General features: G+C 33.1%; 3 protein-coding genes across 5 annotated transcripts; 2 read left to right on the top strand and 1 right to left on the bottom strand.

Moving 5' to 3' along the window:
* Nucleotides 1–209: 209 nt before the first annotated feature.
* Task7 (TWIK-related acid-sensitive K[+] channel 7) lies at nucleotides 210–2,844 on the bottom strand. 3 transcript variants are annotated; one of them, XM_075299106.1, is made up of 4 exons: nucleotides 2,689–2,844; nucleotides 1,371–1,844; nucleotides 901–1,301; nucleotides 210–832 (listed from the first exon to the last, which is right to left on the bottom strand). In XM_075299106.1, exons 2-4 carry the CDS (start codon nucleotides 1,767–1,769, stop codon nucleotides 556–558), a joined length of 1,077 nt encoding a protein of 358 aa, XP_075155221.1. In that variant the 5' UTR covers nucleotides 1,770–1,844; nucleotides 2,689–2,844; the 3' UTR covers nucleotides 210–555. The 3 variants fall into 3 exon arrangements, with proteins under 3 accessions (XP_075155221.1, XP_075155281.1, XP_075155150.1); XM_075299166.1 differs by having other exon boundaries at nucleotides 2,685–2,756; XM_075299035.1 differs by lacking the exon at nucleotides 2,689–2,844 and adding an exon at nucleotides 2,128–2,259 and having other exon boundaries at nucleotides 1,371–2,035.
* A 1,388-nt stretch (nucleotides 2,845–4,232) lies between these two features.
* Nucleotides 4,233–6,100, top strand: LOC142228472 (ras-related protein Rab6-like). The gene is made up of 2 exons (XM_075298938.1): nucleotides 4,233–4,371; nucleotides 4,561–6,100. Exon 2 carries the CDS (start codon nucleotides 4,581–4,583, stop codon nucleotides 5,244–5,246), a length of 666 nt encoding a protein of 221 aa, XP_075155053.1. The 5' UTR covers nucleotides 4,233–4,371; nucleotides 4,561–4,580; the 3' UTR covers nucleotides 5,247–6,100.
* A 9,467-nt stretch (nucleotides 6,101–15,567) lies between these two features.
* Nucleotides 15,568–20,163, top strand: Fbp1 (Fat body protein 1). The gene is made up of 3 exons (XM_075298845.1): nucleotides 15,568–16,468; nucleotides 16,535–17,745; nucleotides 17,949–20,163. Exons 1-3 carry the CDS (start codon nucleotides 16,363–16,365, stop codon nucleotides 19,989–19,991), a joined length of 3,360 nt encoding a protein of 1,119 aa, XP_075154960.1. The 5' UTR covers nucleotides 15,568–16,362; the 3' UTR covers nucleotides 19,992–20,163.
* Nucleotides 20,164–20,701: the final 538 nt, after the last annotated feature.

The raw sequence follows: 20,701 nt of genomic DNA, 5'->3' as shown, positions 1-20,701 counted from the left end.
ACTTACGACCCTATGTATGCAAAGCGGGCTCCCACTTATGAGAGCTTAATTTTAAACGTCTGCAGGAAACTGTATATTCTTCAGCGCATCCATGTTTGAAAGTCTTCACTGTATATAGATAGAGACGCCCACTAGTAATCTGTTGTGTTAAAGCCACAACACCTTAAGCTTCTCTAAGCAGCATCCGTACTAGCTAAGTAAAAAAGTCCTTGTTTTATTAAGATTTTTTTTTTTGTATTTCAATTCAATGTATATGTGGAAGAATACATTACCAGAATTCCATTTTTTATTTTGTGTGTATGTGTTTCCCTTCTCTTGGTAGAGAAATACAAATTTTGTTATCTTTTTCTTAAATAAATGTAATTGTTTTTTTGTTTTGGCTTAAGGAGTACTGTAAGGACTGGGACTATCGGAAGTATAATTTAGGATACGATAACCAATGAACTCTGATGATTTTGACGTCTCATTTTTGGCACAACAATTCAAATAACAATGGGACGATAATGACATTCGACGATAACAATCACAATCCGCCAACTCAGGCAGGGATTGATATCAAACTGAAGCTCTCTTAAGGCTAATAGTACTGGCAATAATATCGGTAGGACGAAAATCCGGATCGGCGAATGTCTCGTGATTCATACAGCGTGTGCCACCCAAACATGTACAGGAACATATTGAAGCAGTTTCATCATATTCTGTCATATAATTGGATCCATTCAATAGTTTGCCATGTATATTGTAATTATGTTCCGTATCGAATGTGACGGGTTGACTAGCAGCAGCTAAATTTTGGGCATCCTGTTCATCACGTTTGGCATCTTCAGCTTGCCTATTCATACAAACAAACAGAATAGGCATATGAAAAGGGAACCAAATCTTTTTCGGCGAAATACTTACATGGTCATAAAACGTAAAACCAATAAATTAATACTGGCAGCTACTACAGCCAAACCGAATAGAATAAAGACTAAACTCAGAGCTACATAGCCGGGTTTATTCATCAAAGCTTGGTCATTTTGTAGAGCCACATAATCTCCAAATCCTATGGTAGTCAAGGTAACAAAACAATAGTAGAAGCTATCGAAATAGCTCCAGCCTTCATACCGGGAGAATACAGCGGCGCCGGTTGTAATTATAATTGATGATAGCATTCCCGTGGCTAACATAAGATTCATTTCCGTTGCCTCTGTATGACTGCAATGCATATAACGTTTAGCTCTTCGTATAATCACAGATGCAAATTTATTTAAACGTTCACCAATACTTTGGAACATAACAAGACCCAAAGGAATACCAACCTAGGGAGGGGGCGAAATGAAGTACTTAGTATCTAAATCAGTATGAGAATAACTTATTTCCATCCATACCATTGCATAGGCCATGCAAAAAGCCTTTCCTCCTATTGTCACTGGGGTGGAATGGCCATATCCTATCATAGCCAAGACCACCGTGGCGAAATAAAATGCTCCAGCAAACTTCCATTGTGGGCCAGCTTTGTGTGGTTTATTTTCGATTATAACGATCTCCATCATACGCAAATCTTCCGTGGACACATTGTATTTCTTCATGAAGTTATTCTTGACCGCCTGAAGAAAATCCCATCTCTTTGATTCAAAATCCGATTCCAAACTATCGAAGACGGCAGCTCCAATTAGCAAATAGGTGAATGTACAAACCACCAATGAGAGGGTCCGAACATTCTGGCGTTTCATGCTGCACTGTGTCACAAACTCAACAATATAATCTCTATAGGATTCAATGAGCATTCAATAGCTTTTGTGCTTAAATTTTGATGGATGATGATTGTACAACTATACTATGTAATAGGGTAGGAAGATTGCCTGTTGGGAATTACATGGAATATGTTAATGAGTTTTAAGATTTCCCCTAGTACAAGTTGTGTGTATAGTTTGTTTTGTTTTTATTTCGAAAATCAATATATGCAAGTCCCTTTCTCGCTCTCTCTCTCGTGAGAATAAGAAGGATTTACCGTCATTGCTAAATGTCAATATTAGATGCCAGTGCGCAGTTGCTGCAAATGTCAATTGGTAATACTTTTAATTGTAGCATTAAATTCGTTCATGATTTTACAATACCGATTTGTTATAATTTAGAATTACTTACTTGTATGTACAAAATAAGTTTAAAACCTGTTTGTTTGTGTTTAAAAGAAAGGCTACGGAAATCATAAACCGGAAATTGAAGTAGGCTAATGGCATTGCTAAGAAAAGCAATAACTATGTGCTTGGCAACGCAGTTTACAGTATAGAACTAAATTATACGTACATGCTTCAATTACGTGCTTTAGCATCCTTACTAATAAGCCTATTAAAAAAAATGAAAGTGTTTTTAGTGTATAAACATAAAACTATATTTGCACCATCGTCGACATTTGAGATGTCGAGTCGACATCTCTGCAACGAATACACAAGCGAATACTTCAAACACACGCCACACAATTCGAGTAGTAACTTCAGTGTCCATTTCTCAAACGAGTGAAATAGAAACCTTGCACATTGTGAACCAAAACAAATAGAACCCAGTAAAGCAAGCACCCAACAATGTTTTGAAGTATTCGAATGTAATCGGAATTCCAAATCCATTCGTTTTATAATTTCCATTTCTGTGTAGATGAAGTTATTTCGTTTTCTCAACTATAAGAGTATGCTATACACACATACACACCATTCCTATTTTGTTTATTGTTGGCACATACAATAAAAAGCACAAACGCGCTCACAGCCTGCATTCATTGACTTCTGCCAATCAACTGATCGACGATTGTGTTTGCCTTTTGTTTGATAGTTACTTCGTGTCTCATACGAAGTTTCGTCGTTGCTAAAGCAAAGTATTCTATCTTCACTAAAAATGTTTTGATTTACTCGTATCGTGACGATTACTTCAAAACCAAAATATTGAAAAGAACTGTAAAACGATTCCTTTTGAATGTGATGGCTCTGCAATGCTTGACACTGTAATCGCTTTACAGTGGTTTTGTTTTATTTATTAATCGAAGTATTTGAAGCAAAAACAATGGAAGATGAAGATGGGAAAATGGCAGCAGAGGGTATCAAACCATTGACGGCGTTCGATGCAAACGTGTCGTTTATAATTTTTTGTTCCACAAATTAAAGTAAGAATAAAAAGAAATTTATATCAGGGAATGACGTAGAACAATCGGTCAAAAGTTTCGCATTATTATTTACACAAAATTTAACATCATTTGTGAGTTTTTAACAAAAAATATTGCAAATTAAAAATGAACGAACGTGTATGTATCGAACACCGTAAATGTAACTTTTGGTATGACGTCGCCCATTTTCCCGTCTTCATCTTCCATTGTTTTTGATTTGAAGTATTCGTGGAGTGTATTGCCTTCACTAGAACATCGATTACTTCGAATAGGCTTCTGCAGGCCTTTGTTACCAACGAGGAATTTCTTCAAATTGCAAAGACATTATTAGCATACAAATAAAAGAAGAAGGTAGAACTGGCTGGGACACACCTTTCGAAAGACGATAGACTCTAGAATGGAATCATTAACTCTCAAGGATGAGGTCAAAGACTGTATACGAACAATTTTAAATGTGACTTGGGTAAATCATTTGCCCAACTACGTTGCATGGCGGTGGATGGAGATTCTATGTACACATCCTATGTCCCTGATAGAATGAATAAAATGTATTTTTTTTATGTATATTGCTTAACTAAATCATTAAAAAAAAAGGCATAAAATTATACATATTTGTTGCAGATTTCATTATAACTTGATGGGGAATAGCCCAAAGCAAATTTTTATTCCTTAAAATGGATTATTAAAGAAAAGTAATTGTGAAAAAATTACGATTTTAGCGGCTAAACTCGAACTTAATACCGACCTTTAGCCGCTAAAATCGTCATTTTTCTCACGATTATTTTTCTTTTGTAATCCACTTTAAGGAATGCAAACTTTGCGAAAAAACCAAGTTATAATAAAATTTGAAAAAAAATATGTATAATTTTATGCCTTTTCAACTGATTCAGTTTTCACTTTAGCGGCTAAACTCGAACTTAGTATTCACCTTTATATTCCATATTTTCATTAGAATGTAATTCATACTCTTTCAAATTGGGCATTGCCAATCTACATTCACATCTAATTCACATGACATTCTATCATTACCGTTACTCCCATTTATATATTCACAATAGTGGTAAATGTTTTGTTGTCGTTACAATTGATAGCCAATGCATTGACACAATATAAAACACACCCCAAAGGGAATTTCACATTCCATTATCCTGTTTCTTCATTTCTTCCCATCGTTATTCACATTTTATACACAGTCATAACCAGTAATACATTTGGATAAACGTCAAACGTAAGAGGTCAGCAAACTCCTTGAAAAATCTATAAGCAGAGAAAATTTTTTCATAGAAAAAAAATTATAATTTCGACTTGGAAAACAAGAAAAAAAAAATAAAATTTGTAGTAGCAGTTAAAAACAAATTTGAATTCTTAACAAAATCATAACAAAACGAAAAAGTTAATACATATTAGTTATTTTACACACACAGAAAACAAAACCGTAGCAGAAATGTCGCCCAATCCCCACTCACCATTGCCACAGGCAACTATGTCATCTGGAGATTTTGGTAATCCCTTGCGTAAATTCAAGCTGGTATTCCTGGGGGAGCAAAGTGTTGGAAAAACATCACTCATCACTCGTTTCATGTACGACAGCTTTGACAACACCTATCAGGCCACCATTGGTATTGATTTCCTATCGAAGACCATGTATTTAGAGGATCGTACAGTGCGTTTACAGCTATGGGATACGGCAGGTCAGGAACGTTTTCGTTCGTTGATTCCCTCTTACATACGTGATTCAACAGTGGCCGTTGTGGTCTATGACATTACCAATACCAATTCGTTTTATCAAACCTCTAAATGGATCGATGATGTTCGCACCGAAAGAGGTAGTGATGTCATTATCATGTTGGTGGGTAACAAAACCGATTTGGCCGATAAACGTCTGGTCTCCACCGAAGAAGGTGAACGCAAGGCTAAGGAATTGAATGTCATGTTCATTGAAACAAGTGCCAAGTCTGGCTATAATGTGAAATTACTATTCCGACGCGTGGCTGCTGCATTGCCGGGTATGGACTCGGCAGCCGATAATAAACCTTCCGATGCTATGCAAGATATACAATTGGGACAACAGAACGAGCAAAAGGATCCCGAAGGGGGCTGTGCCTGTTAAACTCGCTTATAACAAGTTATTCAATTAATAAGTATAAACTAATTATTGTTTTTGTTCTTTTTTGGGGAATATTAATACATATTTGCTGTGATGTGAAGTAGTTTCAAGGAGTGCACGAAGATGAATCCAGAATCGCCCAAGGCCGCCGAATGGAATGGAAAGGAAAGGAAAATTTTGTTCTCAAAAAAATTGTGAAAGGATTTGGAAAAAGCGCCCTTACTAGGACCTGTATTGTATTCCAAAGCTTCTCTGTGGTAGTTTGGACACTATTTCTGTGGCCTAGGCATAGAAGAGTAGCTGTAATATTTTTTTTTTTAATTTTTCACTATATGCTTAATATATCTACAACAAACAATGAAGTAATTTAACCATCATAAAAATTACAAAAAAAAAATTACTTGAAATTGAAAAACAAAGTAATAATAATACAATTATTAATTATCTATAGTAGATGTTTGAACATAAAATATAATGATGACATGTCATTTACACTGAGATAATTAACCTTCTTTGAATTTTTGTTTAAGTTTATAAAAAAAGCTTTTGATGCAATAAACAATAAATAGACACACGCACCCCTGCCTCTCTACACATACAAAACACACACCCTGCCTAACTGGCATGTATCCTTTGTTTTTGTTGCTTTTGTTTTGAGATGAAAAAAAAAACAAACCAGAACATTCCCAATAAGAACATGCACACAACATCACTAAAGAATTAATTATTGGTATATAATCAAAAGGGGCAAAATATGAACAACCAAAATAAAATAAAAATTTGCAAAAATTCAATTCAATTTCAAAATAAATAAAGTTAATACAAATTTTAATGGAAATAATTCCAAATAAATCATATGTATGTATGGGTTTTTATTATGCATCATCAAATCGTCGGTGTTAACAGCAAACTCATATTGGTTTGTATGTAATGGCAAAGAAAGGGGAAACAGATGGATGGATGTGTCTTTCGATTTTTTATTTGGCAACAACGAAATGGAATATAAAGAGATACGGATAACACCGCCCTTACTCGCTACACAGAAAAAAATACATCCAAAATATTTCCAATTAAAAAGTGGATTGAAATTGAAAACTTGATCAATTAAGAAAATAAAATCATTTAAAAAAGTAATTTATAAATTATATAAATATTAATTACTAATTAATTAAAACATTAATTATCCCAATTAACATACTAAATACATAAAAATATATTTCGAATTAAAAATATATTTGAAATTATTAGTTTATATATTTATACTAAATTTTCTACTCAAATCCATGGAAAAACAATTATAATCGAAAGACACATCAGAAAGTGCTAAATCATACACACAAAAATTTTCTCTGATTCAATCAAGAAATTAATTGATCCAATTAATTTTTTGGTTGAAATGTCTTCAATCACGAAAATGATAATATCAATCACAGTTTTAATTGATTAAAAATTGATTGATTTCATTTGCAAATTTCAATTAATTCTTTAATTGATGCAATTAATTCTTTAATTGATTCAATTAATTCTTTAATTGATTCAATTAAAAATTTAATTGATGTTGATTGCAAAATCCACACAGAAAAAAAATTGTACGAAAAATTTTCCAATTAAAGTCTTGAGTTAAAAAAAAATATATTTAATTAAAAATTTAATTGATTCCACAAATTTTTTAATTGAAACGAAAATCAATCACAAAAATTAATAGTATCATTTAATTTTTTAATTGACTTTCAATTAATTTTTTAATTGATACTATCATTTCTGCGATTGAAATTTCTTCAAAAATTAATTGGATCAATTAATTTTGTGATTGAATCAGAAAACAATTTTTTTGTTTGCAATTATTTTTTTTTTATTAAAAACTTAGCTATTTTATGTTTTTAACTATTTAGTGTTTTTAGTTTGAAATACATTTTTTGTTAAAAATTAAAAAAAGAAATGTCCATGACTTAGTCTTCCGTTTTTGATTAAAAAGTTAATTGCCTCAATTATTTTTTTAATTGAAAATTTTTAAAATTTTCAATCATTGACTTAATTAACTTAGTTTTTCTATCTTGATTATAAAGCCAATTGTAGCAATAAATTTATTAATTGAACAAATTTTCAACTTTAATCAACTTTTTGATTGGAAATATTTTGGTGATATTTTTTCTGTGTATGCATTTTATAATTGAACCAATAAAAAAATTAATTGATAAAGGAGGTGAAGTCCAACTGACTTTTGCAATCAATGTGAAAATGTTGAAGAGATTAGATTTTTAATCAAATATAGTTTTCATGTCTAATTAATTCTGTGGTGGCAAACTGGAAAACTTTCTACCCAATGTATGCATGGCGGGCACGCTAACCATTACATTAGGGTGGTTCCCTACACACAAACAAATCCGCAGTTAAACTAATGTTTAATTTTATCTTCTTCGTGAACTGCAGTTAAAAAGTACACCAGCCCATTAAATGTTCCTAGTTTTAACAACGCTTTGTGGAAATCTTAAAATGTGGACTACACTTTAGTTAAATTTTCGGGTGAGATAGTTCTTTTTTTCTGTGTAGAATAATGATAATTGGTACGGTTTATGGTTGAGTGACTTTTTTTTACATTTTTTTAGAACATCTGTTGTTCATCTATGCCAACAACAAGAAGTGTGTATATACACCCAAAGAAATTTGTTAGTAGGGACAGCAGAAAAGTCTGCTAAAATAGTAGAAAGTCTGCTGAAAAAGGGACAGCAGTCTCTGTTTGCTGAAATAGCAAACATTTCCTGCTATTTTTGAAGCTCGATTATACCAAAACATGTTTTGTTTTGGCTAAAACAAATAAAAATGTCGACTTAGGAGCTATCCTAACATAATTAAAACAATATTTTACGAATATCTATAGTAATTGACCAAAAACATGAATATTTATCGAATTGAGGCATAACAGCAAACAAAATGTTTGCTGATCGTATTTAGGAGCTAGTAAGCATATTACAGTGCAAAAATATACCAAAAACTACTTTTGTTTCTTGGTTCTGCTTTGGGGAAAAATTTATAACCTAAAAATTTTATAAATTGTTGTTCAGTAGGCCCTGAATTACAAAAATATAACAGCAGACATCGACTGCTGTTTTTAGCAGACTTTTTTCTATGAGTGTACAAACTTTCGTTCGTCAGGGCCGAATCTTAAGTAGCCATCACCATGAATCAAATATAATAGTTGCCTTTGAAAACTCTTCGTCCCAGCAAAAAAAGCGTCGCCAAAAAGTTATGAAAATGTTCTTTTTGGATCCGGAAGTGGTGCAAAATTGACGCAGAAGCGATGAATTTAACATGGGCTTGTCATAGGACAGAAGTCCTCCATTTCAACAGCCGTTGCACTGAATTTGCATCACTTCTTTGGGTGTGATCCGAATTCAATGTTTTGGATGTAAATAAAAAAATGATGTGATATTTTGTCAAATAAATAATTTTCATAATTTTTTATAATTTGTAATGGATTCTAACGCTTGTCGGAAACGTTTGACCTCAAATATTTTCAAAAATTCACAATTTTATTTAGATTAGATTTTGCATTTTTTTCGACAAAATTTAAATGATTTGTACCATTTTATGAATTCTTACTATGTTTTTAAGCTATTTGAAACAAAAAAAGTTAAAATTACCCATTAAAAGTATGAAAAAACCAAGTTATAAAAAATTGAATTAAAATAACTTCCTGGGTAGTTAAAATAAATAACATAATTGGGAGTGCATCTTCTGGAAATGCTTTTAAAGTTGTGCCTTTGGAAGGACTTCCAATTTTTTTTTGTTCGGGTGGTAATGGGTTACTTGAAAATTTATATTTGATGATACTCTCCCAAGCAAACATATATAGCATTTTCACTTCAAATGAAACCTTTTTCAAACCAAATAAATCCTTTTTCAAATCAAATGAAACCTTTATCAAATCAAATTAATTCTTTTCAAACCAAATGAATCCTTTTTCAAATCAAATGAAACCTTTTTCAAATCAAATGAAACCTTTTTCATTTCAAATGAAACTTTTTTCAAATCAAATGAATCTTGAATTTTTAATGAAATATTGATTCAGATTTTTATTCGAATTCATATTTAGATCATTGATGGTTGGGGTTTAATTACTGTGTACATGAAGGAAACAAACAAACGAAACAATTTATACTTTAAGACTGAAAAAAAAGACCAGCGAAAAAAAAACGTAGCCAAAAACGCAATGATACACCCAGAAAAAAGTGACCCCTTCTTTAAGTTAAAATGAACTCATTGTGAAGAAAGTTGAACTTCGTATAGCGCCAAAGACATTTTTATTTGTTTGAATGATGTGATTTTCGTAGAAATTAGGTAGAATGCATTCCGTATATTAGTTAACATTTTCCTATATTTATGTACCACTATACTACCGAATGAAAAAATTCAACTGAATTGAATTCATATATGGAATGATTTTATTAAACTTTTTTTCATTCATTTGGACAAATCTTACATATTTGTGGTAAACCTTTTACTTCAAAGTTAGATCTGCTTACCTTCGTTTTTAAATACAATTTTATGTATTTATATAAGCAATTTTTTCTTCAATAAAAGACATGTTTTATTAATATATTAAATATATTTATTTAGAATCAACAGCATCGACTGGCCTTGAAATATTAATTATTATTATTTTTTCTTCTTGTAGTACCTTTCACTTTGAATAATTTGCTGCCTAGCAATTTTGTCCACCTTCTACAATTTCAATACCTACAAATATAAACAAAAAAATCCAAAACCAATTTTTTCACAAAAGGTTAGCGTCACTGAATATTACCTGTTAATTGAAGATTCCAAAATGAAGTTGAATGAAGGGGTTGTTATTCTGTTGGTGTTTTCTTTTTTATAAACCAATTTTCAAAAAACGAACATATTTCTCACTAATTTAAAATAACAAATATTTTCTATATTTTATTTGTTTTTTATAATATTATTTTACTATATTATTTTTTAACAATCTCTCCGTATACCATAACAACGCGATTCCAACTAAAAAAACAACCCACGCGCAAACATATCGATTACATCAAAGACAGGTATCGATTACAGGTAGATAAAAGAAATGTAGGAAATTTTCCTATATTCTAACAAGTGTGTTTCCTTAAGTTTTGAAAGGATTGAATACTTCTTAGTACGAATGAACTAAAATATTTTTCTATGCCAAGTGTTATTCGTATGTATGATAAGCTTTCTATAATAAAGGAAGTCAGAATTATCATTTTATAAGAAATCTTACTAAATTTGAGGAAACTTGGTTTTAGTTCGGTTTTTGTTTATTTTTACGAATGCTTTGTTACCAGTGAATAAAATTTTCTTGTTCAGTAGTAAATTCTTATACCCAGCGAAGAAAACAGTATTAGTAAAATTCCATGCCCTATTCTAGTTTATGAACTATTCCTAACTGCTTTCAGTTTAGGATTTTTTACTGAAACAAGTAAATTTTATTATTTCACACAAAATATTAACTGAGTGGAAATAAAATGGCTAAACTAAATTGATGAACATTTTTTCCTTTAGTTTCGAAGACACTTTTTTCTGGGTGTAATGTTCTTTTATATGTCAGTATTTTAGATTTCATTAAAGAAAAACTAATAAGGAAAATCATAAAAAAATATTAACGTTTTCTAATTGTATCTTTACGTAAAGGAGTTTTAGTTAACGCTGACAAATATTCGATCGCACATTCCACGTCTGCCGAGAAATGGATCAGCACACTTTTAAAATATTTTTTGGAAATTTCCATATCTTTTTGTCCTCAATGTGTTTGAATTCATTGCGAAAACATAGTAAAACAAAGAATTTTTATCTCTAGAAAACAATTTTTGGATGTACATTACTGGTAATGACTTAGGAAGAACTTCCGTATTTTTTTGTTGGGATATGAAAATTTCCAAAAAAAATCGGATTTGGATATAGTTTCCGTACACAAAAAAAAATATTTTGACTTATAATGTCACCTAACCCTTAGATTACAACTGACTTCAAAGAAATTTGTTTTATTTTTTAAATTTCGTATGAAAAATTGCAATAGTTACTTTAACTTGTGGATTTTCAATTGGATGAAATTTCCTATGAGAATATTAGACATCGATTTTTAATTAAATGACTTTAATTTAATTAAAAATCCCAATAAATTTTTAAATAAAATTTACCATAAATATATTCAATTAAAAATTAAGACTTGGATAATCAGGACAATCAGTTGAGTGTACAAATAAGAAAGTAACACATAATTCTTCAACGAAATAATTCTTCAATGAAATAATTCTTCTTCAAAGCGAGTGTACAAATAAGAAAGTAACACATAATTCTTCAACGAAATAATTCTTCAAAAAAGTGTATTTTTGCTTTTAGTGATATAGTAATTCCTTCGAAAATAATTTTGCGGGCTAATTATAAATTCAATCATTAAACAGAATTCCTTTGATTTTAGAGATTCATTTGGTCTGAAAAAGGTTTCACTTGAATTGTAAAAGATTTCATTTGATTTGAAAAAAGTTTCATTTGATTTGAAAAATGTCTCATTTGATTTGAAAAAGGATTCATTTGAAGTGAAAAAGGTTTCATTTGAGGTGAAAATGCTATATACCAAAACATGGGCCGACACACACCATATTCGGCACACCTATTTATGGGTCTAAAAAAAAAGATTTTGATTTCGAGACAAATCGGATAAAAATTGGGATGTCTATACACTCAAAATATCAAATCGGGAGACCGTTCTATATGGACCGATTCACATCATATTCGGCCCACTTATTTATGGACCCAAAATATCTCTAGCTGTGTCGGTTTGCATGAGGGTCATATCGAAACATGGACCCATATAGCCCATCTTCTAACTTGACCTGCTTGCAGACAAACAAGAAACTGAGCCAAATTTTAGCACGATTGCGTCATTATTGAAGATTGTAACGTGATTACAACAGACAGACGGACATGGTTATATCGTCTTAGAACTTCTTCATGATAAAGAATATATATACTTTGGTCAGTTGCAGCGCCACACAGGTAAAAGCTCCGGAGTGGAAGTTAATCTACACCCCAAAAGGAAATTTTGGTAGGTAAAGGGTGATTCTTTTGAGGTTAGGATTTTCATGCATTAGTATTTGACAGATCACGTGGGATTTCAGACATGGTGTCAAAGAGAAAGATGCTCAGTATGCTTTGACATTTCATCATGAATAGCCGAACGATCTGCCACAACGTCGAATTTTCAGTGAATGGGCCCTAGAAAAGTTGGCAGAAAATCCGCTTTTTTATCGACAAATTTTGTTCAGCGATGAGGCTCATTTCTGGTTGAATGGCTACGTAAATAAGCAAAATTGCCGCATTTGGAGTGAAGAGCAACCAGAAGCCGTTCAAGAACTGCCCATGCATCCCGAAAAATGCACTGTTTGGTGTGGTTTGTACGCTGGTGGAATCATTGGACCGTATTTTTTCAAAGATGCTGTTGGACGCAACGTTACGGTGAATGGCGATCGCTATCGTTCGATGCTAACAAACTTTTTGTTGCCAAAAATGGAAGAACTGAACTTGGTTGACATGTGGTTTCAACAAGATGGCGCTACATGCCACACAGCTCGCGATTCTATGGCCATTTTGAGGGAAAACTTCGGAGAACAATTCATCTCAAGAAATGGACCGGTAAGTTCGCCACCAAGATCATGCGATTTGACGCCTTTAGACTATTTTTTGTGGGGCTACGTCAAGTCTAAAGTCTACAGAAATAAGCCAGCAACTATTCCAGCTTTGGAAGACAACATTTCCGAAGAAATTCGGGCTATTCCGGCCGAAATGCTCGAAAAAGTTGCCCAAAATTGGACTTTCCGAATGGACCACCTAAGACGCAGCCGCGGTCAACATTTAAATGAAATTATCTTCAAAAAGTAAATGTCATGGACCAATCTAACGTTTCAAATAAAGAACCGATGAGATTTTGCAAATTTTATGCGTTTTTTTAAAAAAAAAAGTTATGAAGCTCTTAACAAATCACCCTTTAGTAGTGGAGTTGATCTCCCATTCTTCATAATAGTGGAGTTGAGCTTTCCTTTGATTGGGCCAGAAAAGTTGAGCTCCGAGTGGGGATTTTGTGGTGAAGTTGAGCTCCCTGTGTTGAGAGTTGGTGAATTTGAACTCCAGGGTGATTTGAAGAGTTGTGCTTCGAGTGGTGATTTTATGATGGAGTTGCGCTCCACTGCGGTATGATTCCAGGTTAACAGTGGAGAACCTTGATCACAGCAAAGCGACGACGGCCGACGGAATTTTCGTGCGAATCTTAAGCTGAGCACTATGTTCAGTTTTCAAGCTGAAAAACAGTTTGTTTTCATGGTTACTTTTTTTAATTAATTAATTTAGAAATATAACATTATTTGTAATCAATTCCTTGGATCTTTTCCATCCATTATTTGGCAAGACTTGATCAAAATATAATCGTCTTTATATATATAATTGTACTTTTTATTTTGTGTTTAGGTGAAAAACCCGAACATAGTACACCCAGAAAAAAGTGACCCCTTCTTTAAGTTAAAATTAACTCATTGTGAAGAAAGTTGAACTTCGTATAGCGCCAAAGACATTTTTATTTGTTTGAACGATGTGATTTTCGTAGAAATTAGGAATAATGCATTCCATATATTAGTTAACATTTTCCTATATTTATATACCACTATACTACAGAATGAAAAAATTTAACTAATTTGAATTCATATATGGAATGATTTTATTGAAATTTTTTCATTCATTTCGACAAATCTTACACATTAATGCCTGTATTCATAATAATTTATTAAAAGTTTATGGAAGGAATTTGTATGGTAATAGTAGGTTTAAAGTTGACGTTAACTTTTATGAATATGGGGGTAAAACTTTTACTTCATAATTAGAACCTTCGTTTTTAAATACAATTTTATTTATTTCTATAAGCAATTTTATCTTCAATAAAAGACATGTTTTATTAATATATTGAATATATTTATTAAGAATCAACAGCATCGAATCTCTTTGAAATATTAGTTTATTATTCCACTATTTCCGTGTGATATTATCAACTGTAAAACGCACTTTTTCTTCTTCTTGTACTTTTCACTTTTAATAAGTTGCTGCCTAACGATTTTGTCCTCCTTTTACAATTTCAATACCTACAAATATAAAAAATCATAAAACATTTTTGTTGCAAAAGGTTAGCGTCACTGAATATTACCTGATAATTGAAGATTCAAAAATGAAGACAAATGAAAGGGTTGTTATTCTGCTGGTGTTTTCTTTCTTTATACACTATCACGAACATTGATAGATTTATTTAAAAAAACGAAAATTTTTCTCACTAATTTAAAATAACAAATATTTTATATATTTTATTTGTTATTTATTATATTATTTTACCATATTATTTTTTAACAATCTCTCCGTATACCAAAACAACGCGATTCCAACTAAAAAACAACCGACGCGCAAATATATCGATTACACCCACGCGCAAACACATCGATTACGATGACAGGTATCGATTACAGGTAGACAATAGAAATTTAGGAAAATTTCCTATATTCTAACAAGTGTGTTTCCTTAAGTTTTGAAAGGATTGCATACTTCTTAGTACGAATGAACTAAAATATTTTTCTATGCCAAGTGTTGTTCGTATGTATGAAAAACTTTCTATTATAAAGGAAGTCGCAATTATCATTTTATAAGAAATTTTACTAATTTTGAGGAAACTTGGTTTTAGTTCGGTTTTTGTTTATTTTTACGAATGCTTTGTTATCGGTGAATAAAATTTTCTTTTTCAGTAGTAAATTCTTATACTCAGCGAAGAAAATAGTATGAGTAAAATTCCATGCCTTATTCTAGTTAATGAACTATTCCTAACTGCTTACAGTTTAGGATTTTTTTACTGAAACGAGTAAATTTTATTATTTTTCACAAAAATTTACCTTAATGGAAATAAAGTGGATAAACTATATTGATGAAATTTTTTTCCTTTAGTTTCGAAGGCACTTTTTTCTGGGTGTACTCACCTTTACCGTTTGTGATTCCTTAAGTTAATTTTCTCATGATCTTTTTATTGTAATCCGTCAGAATTAATCCTTAAGATTTAATCACAAAGATTTTCTAACTTCATTCTTCTCACAAAATAGTTCATTATTTCTTTGTATTTGTAAATTTTACTACAAATGGGCCCATCTTGAATTTCCTATGGCACTAAAGACATTCTTTCAATTTGTTCCTTTAAATTACAAATTTTTCTTTGAATTTATCGACAAATATTTACTTATTTTTGTGTGTTATCGGCGTGATGTCAGCGTAATGTTATACTGCTTAGTTAAAATTTTCTAAAAAAAAATAATTTAAATTTTCTAAAATTAATCAAAATTTTTCTTCCTGTACGATATCTAAATCTCATCGGAAAAGCGCCGTCCCTATTGAGAAGGTGTACTGTTTTCGACGTGCCGTCAAATCCAAATAACGTTGGCGGGGTTGTACCCCAGCATGCCGAATAAGAAGTCAAAAATTCAAAATTTGCCAAAGGTACTTTGCAAACGTCGGAAAATCTGACTTGTTTTAAAATCGGAAAAATCGTCGACATTTTTATATGATTAATACCAGTGGCCATTATTATGATTTATACAAAATATCTTGGCGATTGTACCGCATGGAAACAAAAATATTTGCATTTCCAAACTATAAAGGAAGCATTGAAGTTATGTTTCCAATGGATTTATCACCAACCAAAGGAAAAGATTTCATCATCTGATGATACATTTCCCCATCAGCGATCAATTTTGTTTATTACACTTAATAATTGTATGCATCATCAATAATTCAATCCAATACAAGAACGGTAGAAAATCCAAAAATATCTATCGCCAATAATGGACCGACAAAATAAAAACTGAAGCAAACAACCTTTTTCCAAGATAAGAACAACAGATGAGATTTTCTTGAACCCCCAAAAAATGCAAAGTCTCAGACAGAGTATAAATAATCAACACTTCCACTGAAGGAATCACAGTTGCTTCAAGTGTTTCCATCTGGTAGTGTGAGTGGTGAATTTCGAAAGTCAATTGGAAAAGAGCAAGGAAAACAATTCATCATGAGACATATTCTTGCAATATTGTGCCTGGTCGGATTGGCCACAAGTGCAGTTCTAATAGATAGGACAGGACTCAATATCAATAGCATGGAAGCAAATAAAAATGGTAGATATTCGCAGAATAGCGTCTCCTCTATCAAACTTTGATTTCATTGGTTTATTTTATAAACAGGTGTTCGAAGACTTTCCACCATGACCAAGGAGGAGTTACTGAGACAAAAATTCATTCTAGATATCCTGCATCAAGTGGAAATGCCTTTACAAAATCCCGCATGGTTACAAGTTCGCATGGAAGATGTAACGGACGAGACCATGTATATGGGTCCTCTTGATGAGGATATGAAGGTAATGCTCGATCTGATACGCAGCAATCGTGTCCTGGCCTCCCATGAAATGTGTTCCCTTAACCATGAGGAGCATGTACGTCAACTTCTAGGGTTATATCGTCTATTTGTGCGTTGCCGTAACTTTGAAATGGTTCAACGTCTTGCTATCTTCGCCCGTCGCAATATTAATCCAGTATTATTTGTCAATGCATTGACCTTAGCTATGGAAGACCGTGCCGATAGTCGTATGCTGATAATGCCGGCCATTTATGAAATTCTTCCCAGATTATATAACGATGATGCTGTTCTACGACTTGTGGAAAATGTGCAACGCGATATGGTGGTCAATGGAAATGTAGCCTCTATGCGTCCTAACATTTTGGATGTAATCGATATGGGACGAAGGGCCAAAATAATGAAATCTCAAATGTCACAGATGGGAGGCGGAGGAATGATAGATAAAACCAAACTTTGGATGCCCTGGAGAAATATGCGTTTGCAATTAGCCCTCCAAAAATCTCTTGGTGGTCGGGTTCTTATGCCAACCAATCCAACAGATGAAACGATTGATACTGTACAAGTTCGGCGTATTACTTTAGGAACTGATGGTGAAGGAAAACGCATGGATTTACTCCCCAATGATATGGGCCTAAGAGCTTGGCTTAATATCTTACTGGATGAACTTATTGTAGAGCAAAATTCCATGAGCCATGACACCATGGGTGGAAGATGGCATAAACCTACAATTGGAAATGTAAACATGGACGAAAGAATGCCAACAAACCCGCACATGGAAATGCCAGTTAACGACATGGATATGATGCAAATGAATGTTGATCAGAGAGTTATGGATGAGAAACGCATGAATATCCAAATGGATAATATGGATAGAATGAAAACTATGAACGTAGATCGTAATCGTGTTATGGATATGGATAACTTGGAGACCACGTCAGGTCGTCGTACAGATTGGAATCGTGAGTCATTAATGTGGCCTTCCAAGAGGGAATGGATGAATGCCATAGACAAAGATCAGGAACGCAATATGCCCAATAGGGTAAGTACACCTACAATAAATCCATCAATGGTGGTCTGGTATTACAGTGTAGCTGACACGAAGTTTTACATAATATTTAAAACTATTTCGAAGTTATCTAAATGTCACTGATGCCAATCGTTTTTCCGATAACAAGTCGAATTTACTTTAATTCCATGCTATTATTATCACTACATAACACTCACACATATATATTTTTTCAGAATAATATTCCATTGAATCGTGACATCATGGAAGATAGGCAAACTCGTATCATTGATGCAGAAAGATCACTCAATACGAATGAAATGCGAGAGATCAATCGCCGTATAATGGACGAAAATAGACGAGGATCAACCGATGAAGACGACTGGATGAATGCTCGCATGACACCAAATATGATGCCAAGGAAACGTTTAGATGAGGACCTACCAGTTACATCTATCGATAGTGACCGTCTGCTTCATGTAGGCGGTAGAAGATTGCACTTACTTCACAGCGATGTGATGGGCAAGCAGAATCGAAATCCAATTGAAATGAAAGACAACGTAGAACGAGATGAAACGAGACGTCCTTGGGTCATTCGAGAAAACGTAATGGAAGATAGTAATCCAAATAAGGATTCAGGCAGACGAGTACGTTTAATTCATGCTGATCTACGAGGTAAGGAAGGTATGGGCATGGAAGGTACAAATAGCAATCAAAGACGTCCTTGGGAAATTCAAGAAGACACAAATGTTCCCATCGACAATGAGTGGCAAGCAACTCCAATGGAAAACAAACGTTCACCTAGTTTTGGAGGAAGAAGACTTCATCTTATTCATGGTGACTTAAATGGCAAGGAAAACATAGATCTATCCCAGATCAACCGTCAAACTGTTAACACGATGAATCGTCGTGACATGAATAGAATGACGACCACGATGCAAGGAAATGATGATGATATGCCCATATGGTGGGAAAATAAAAGAGAAGCCCACCGTATTCCTCGAAGTGTTAGCAGTATGTTAGGAGAAAATCGCAAAACACGTGTTGGCAGAATGATTTTGAATATGATGCAGGAGTTAGTGGCCCGCCTTAACATCGAACAAATGTCATTGCAACAGGATATGACAATGAAAACCAAGAAAATAGGAATTCCCATGATGGTCAATGATATGAGTGACGTTCGTATGATGGTGCTCAATGATATTCGCATCAATGAGCAATCAAGACGTGTGATCGTGGAAAAAATGGATGAAATTTCACAACGTTTGGAACAATCAATGCAAATCGCTATAGAACATCTCTCCAACAAGCAATCCTATTATAATCGCATGAATCAAGATATGGATGAGACCGTAATCCAACATATCGATCAAATAGCCATGACTGAAATTCTACAAGAAATTATGGCTCTCTCCGAATATGTTGAAGGTGGTCAAATGTCAAATATTTTGGAGAATTCGGTAACGCAACTACTACTGCGTCACATTGTTAATACCGTAGAGCAACAAATGGAAAAATTGCAAGGAGAACATAAGGTCGAAGATATTGTTATGAATAGTGTCCATATTAACAATGTTAAAGTTGATAAACTTCAAACACTTGTAGAAAACGTGGATGTGGACATGACTAATATGTTGGCTACGAACCCCAAAAATATTGGCATGGACAAGACTATACAAACTATACTTGGACGTGTACCACGGCTCAATCACAAACCATTTACCATTACTGTGGACATTACATCGGATCGCCCACAAAGAGCTATGATTCGAACGTTATTGGGTCCCAAAACCGATATCATGGGTAATAACATGCCCTTGGAACAGTTAAGGCAAAACTTTATGCTCTTGGATATAGCCAATGTAGAATTGAAACAAGGACGCAACACTCTTAAACTCAAATCTCGTGATATAACATGGACTGGCCGTGATGTTACCCCCTACTCAGAAATGTATCAACGTGTCATGCAAACATTGCGAGGTGAAATGGATTGGATGAGTGATGTAATAATTGGTCAAACCAATATGATGCCACATCGTCTTCTATTGCCTCGTGGTCGTGTCGGTGGTCTTCCAATGCAATTAATGGTTGTAGTTACACCTGAAATTTCTGAAATAAGCCATGATCTTGCCAATCTTCGCATGAATATGGACACCTTAATCACAAATAATGCGGTATCCATGCGTTATCCCATGGATCGTAAAATCGACAATATGCGTGAAATGTTAATGCTTCCCAATGTATGTGTGACAGATGTGATGATACATCATGAAAATTAAACTGAAGGATTTTGGCCATAACAAGAAGCTTCTAACGATAATGGATAATTAATACGATACGATCTTAAAACTTATCTATAATTAATAAATAAATTAATGTTTGCCTTTTTAACATTTTATATATCAAATAAATGCTTGCAATGAATTTTAAAAAATTCAAAAAAAAATTTAATTTTTTTTGGTGTCGTTGATTCAATTAGATGAAATACATTTTTTAGTAGCAATAACAAAAATAGTCTGCTGAAGTAGGCTCGCGATCTTACATCCGAACATAGTGTTCTCTGAGGAGACATATTTCCCAATGGAGTAATTCGTAAAATTTCGAAATTATTCGATTTGAACCTATAAAGGATATGGTATAGCCAGCTGTGAATCCTGTCTTTCGCAATAATTGTTGAAATAATAATAATATTAAATTGAGAATTAATAAATGTACAGATCTAAAGAGAACATTCTTATGAAATCTGATGCGATGCGAGCCTTTTATATTTCGGGATTGGACAACCTAGTGTTGTCATCTCCCAACTGGCAACTCTATCTAATAGCTTGATATTTTTTAAGGTTATACGAACTCAGAATGTTCGGACATACGAGCGTTATTTGGGTTGTTTACAACAACTTAAAAGGTTTTTATCGCCCAAAAATTTGAACTTTTCGGGCGATTATTTTTCACAACTTTCGTCATGGCAACAACGCAATAAAGTTCATCG

Source organism: Haematobia irritans, chromosome 1 (assembly GCF_050003625.1).
Source record: "Haematobia irritans isolate KBUSLIRL chromosome 1, ASM5000362v1, whole genome shotgun sequence".
Taxonomy (NCBI): domain Eukaryota; kingdom Metazoa; phylum Arthropoda; class Insecta; order Diptera; family Muscidae; genus Haematobia; species Haematobia irritans.
This window is presented reverse-complemented; position numbering and strand designations above follow the sequence as displayed.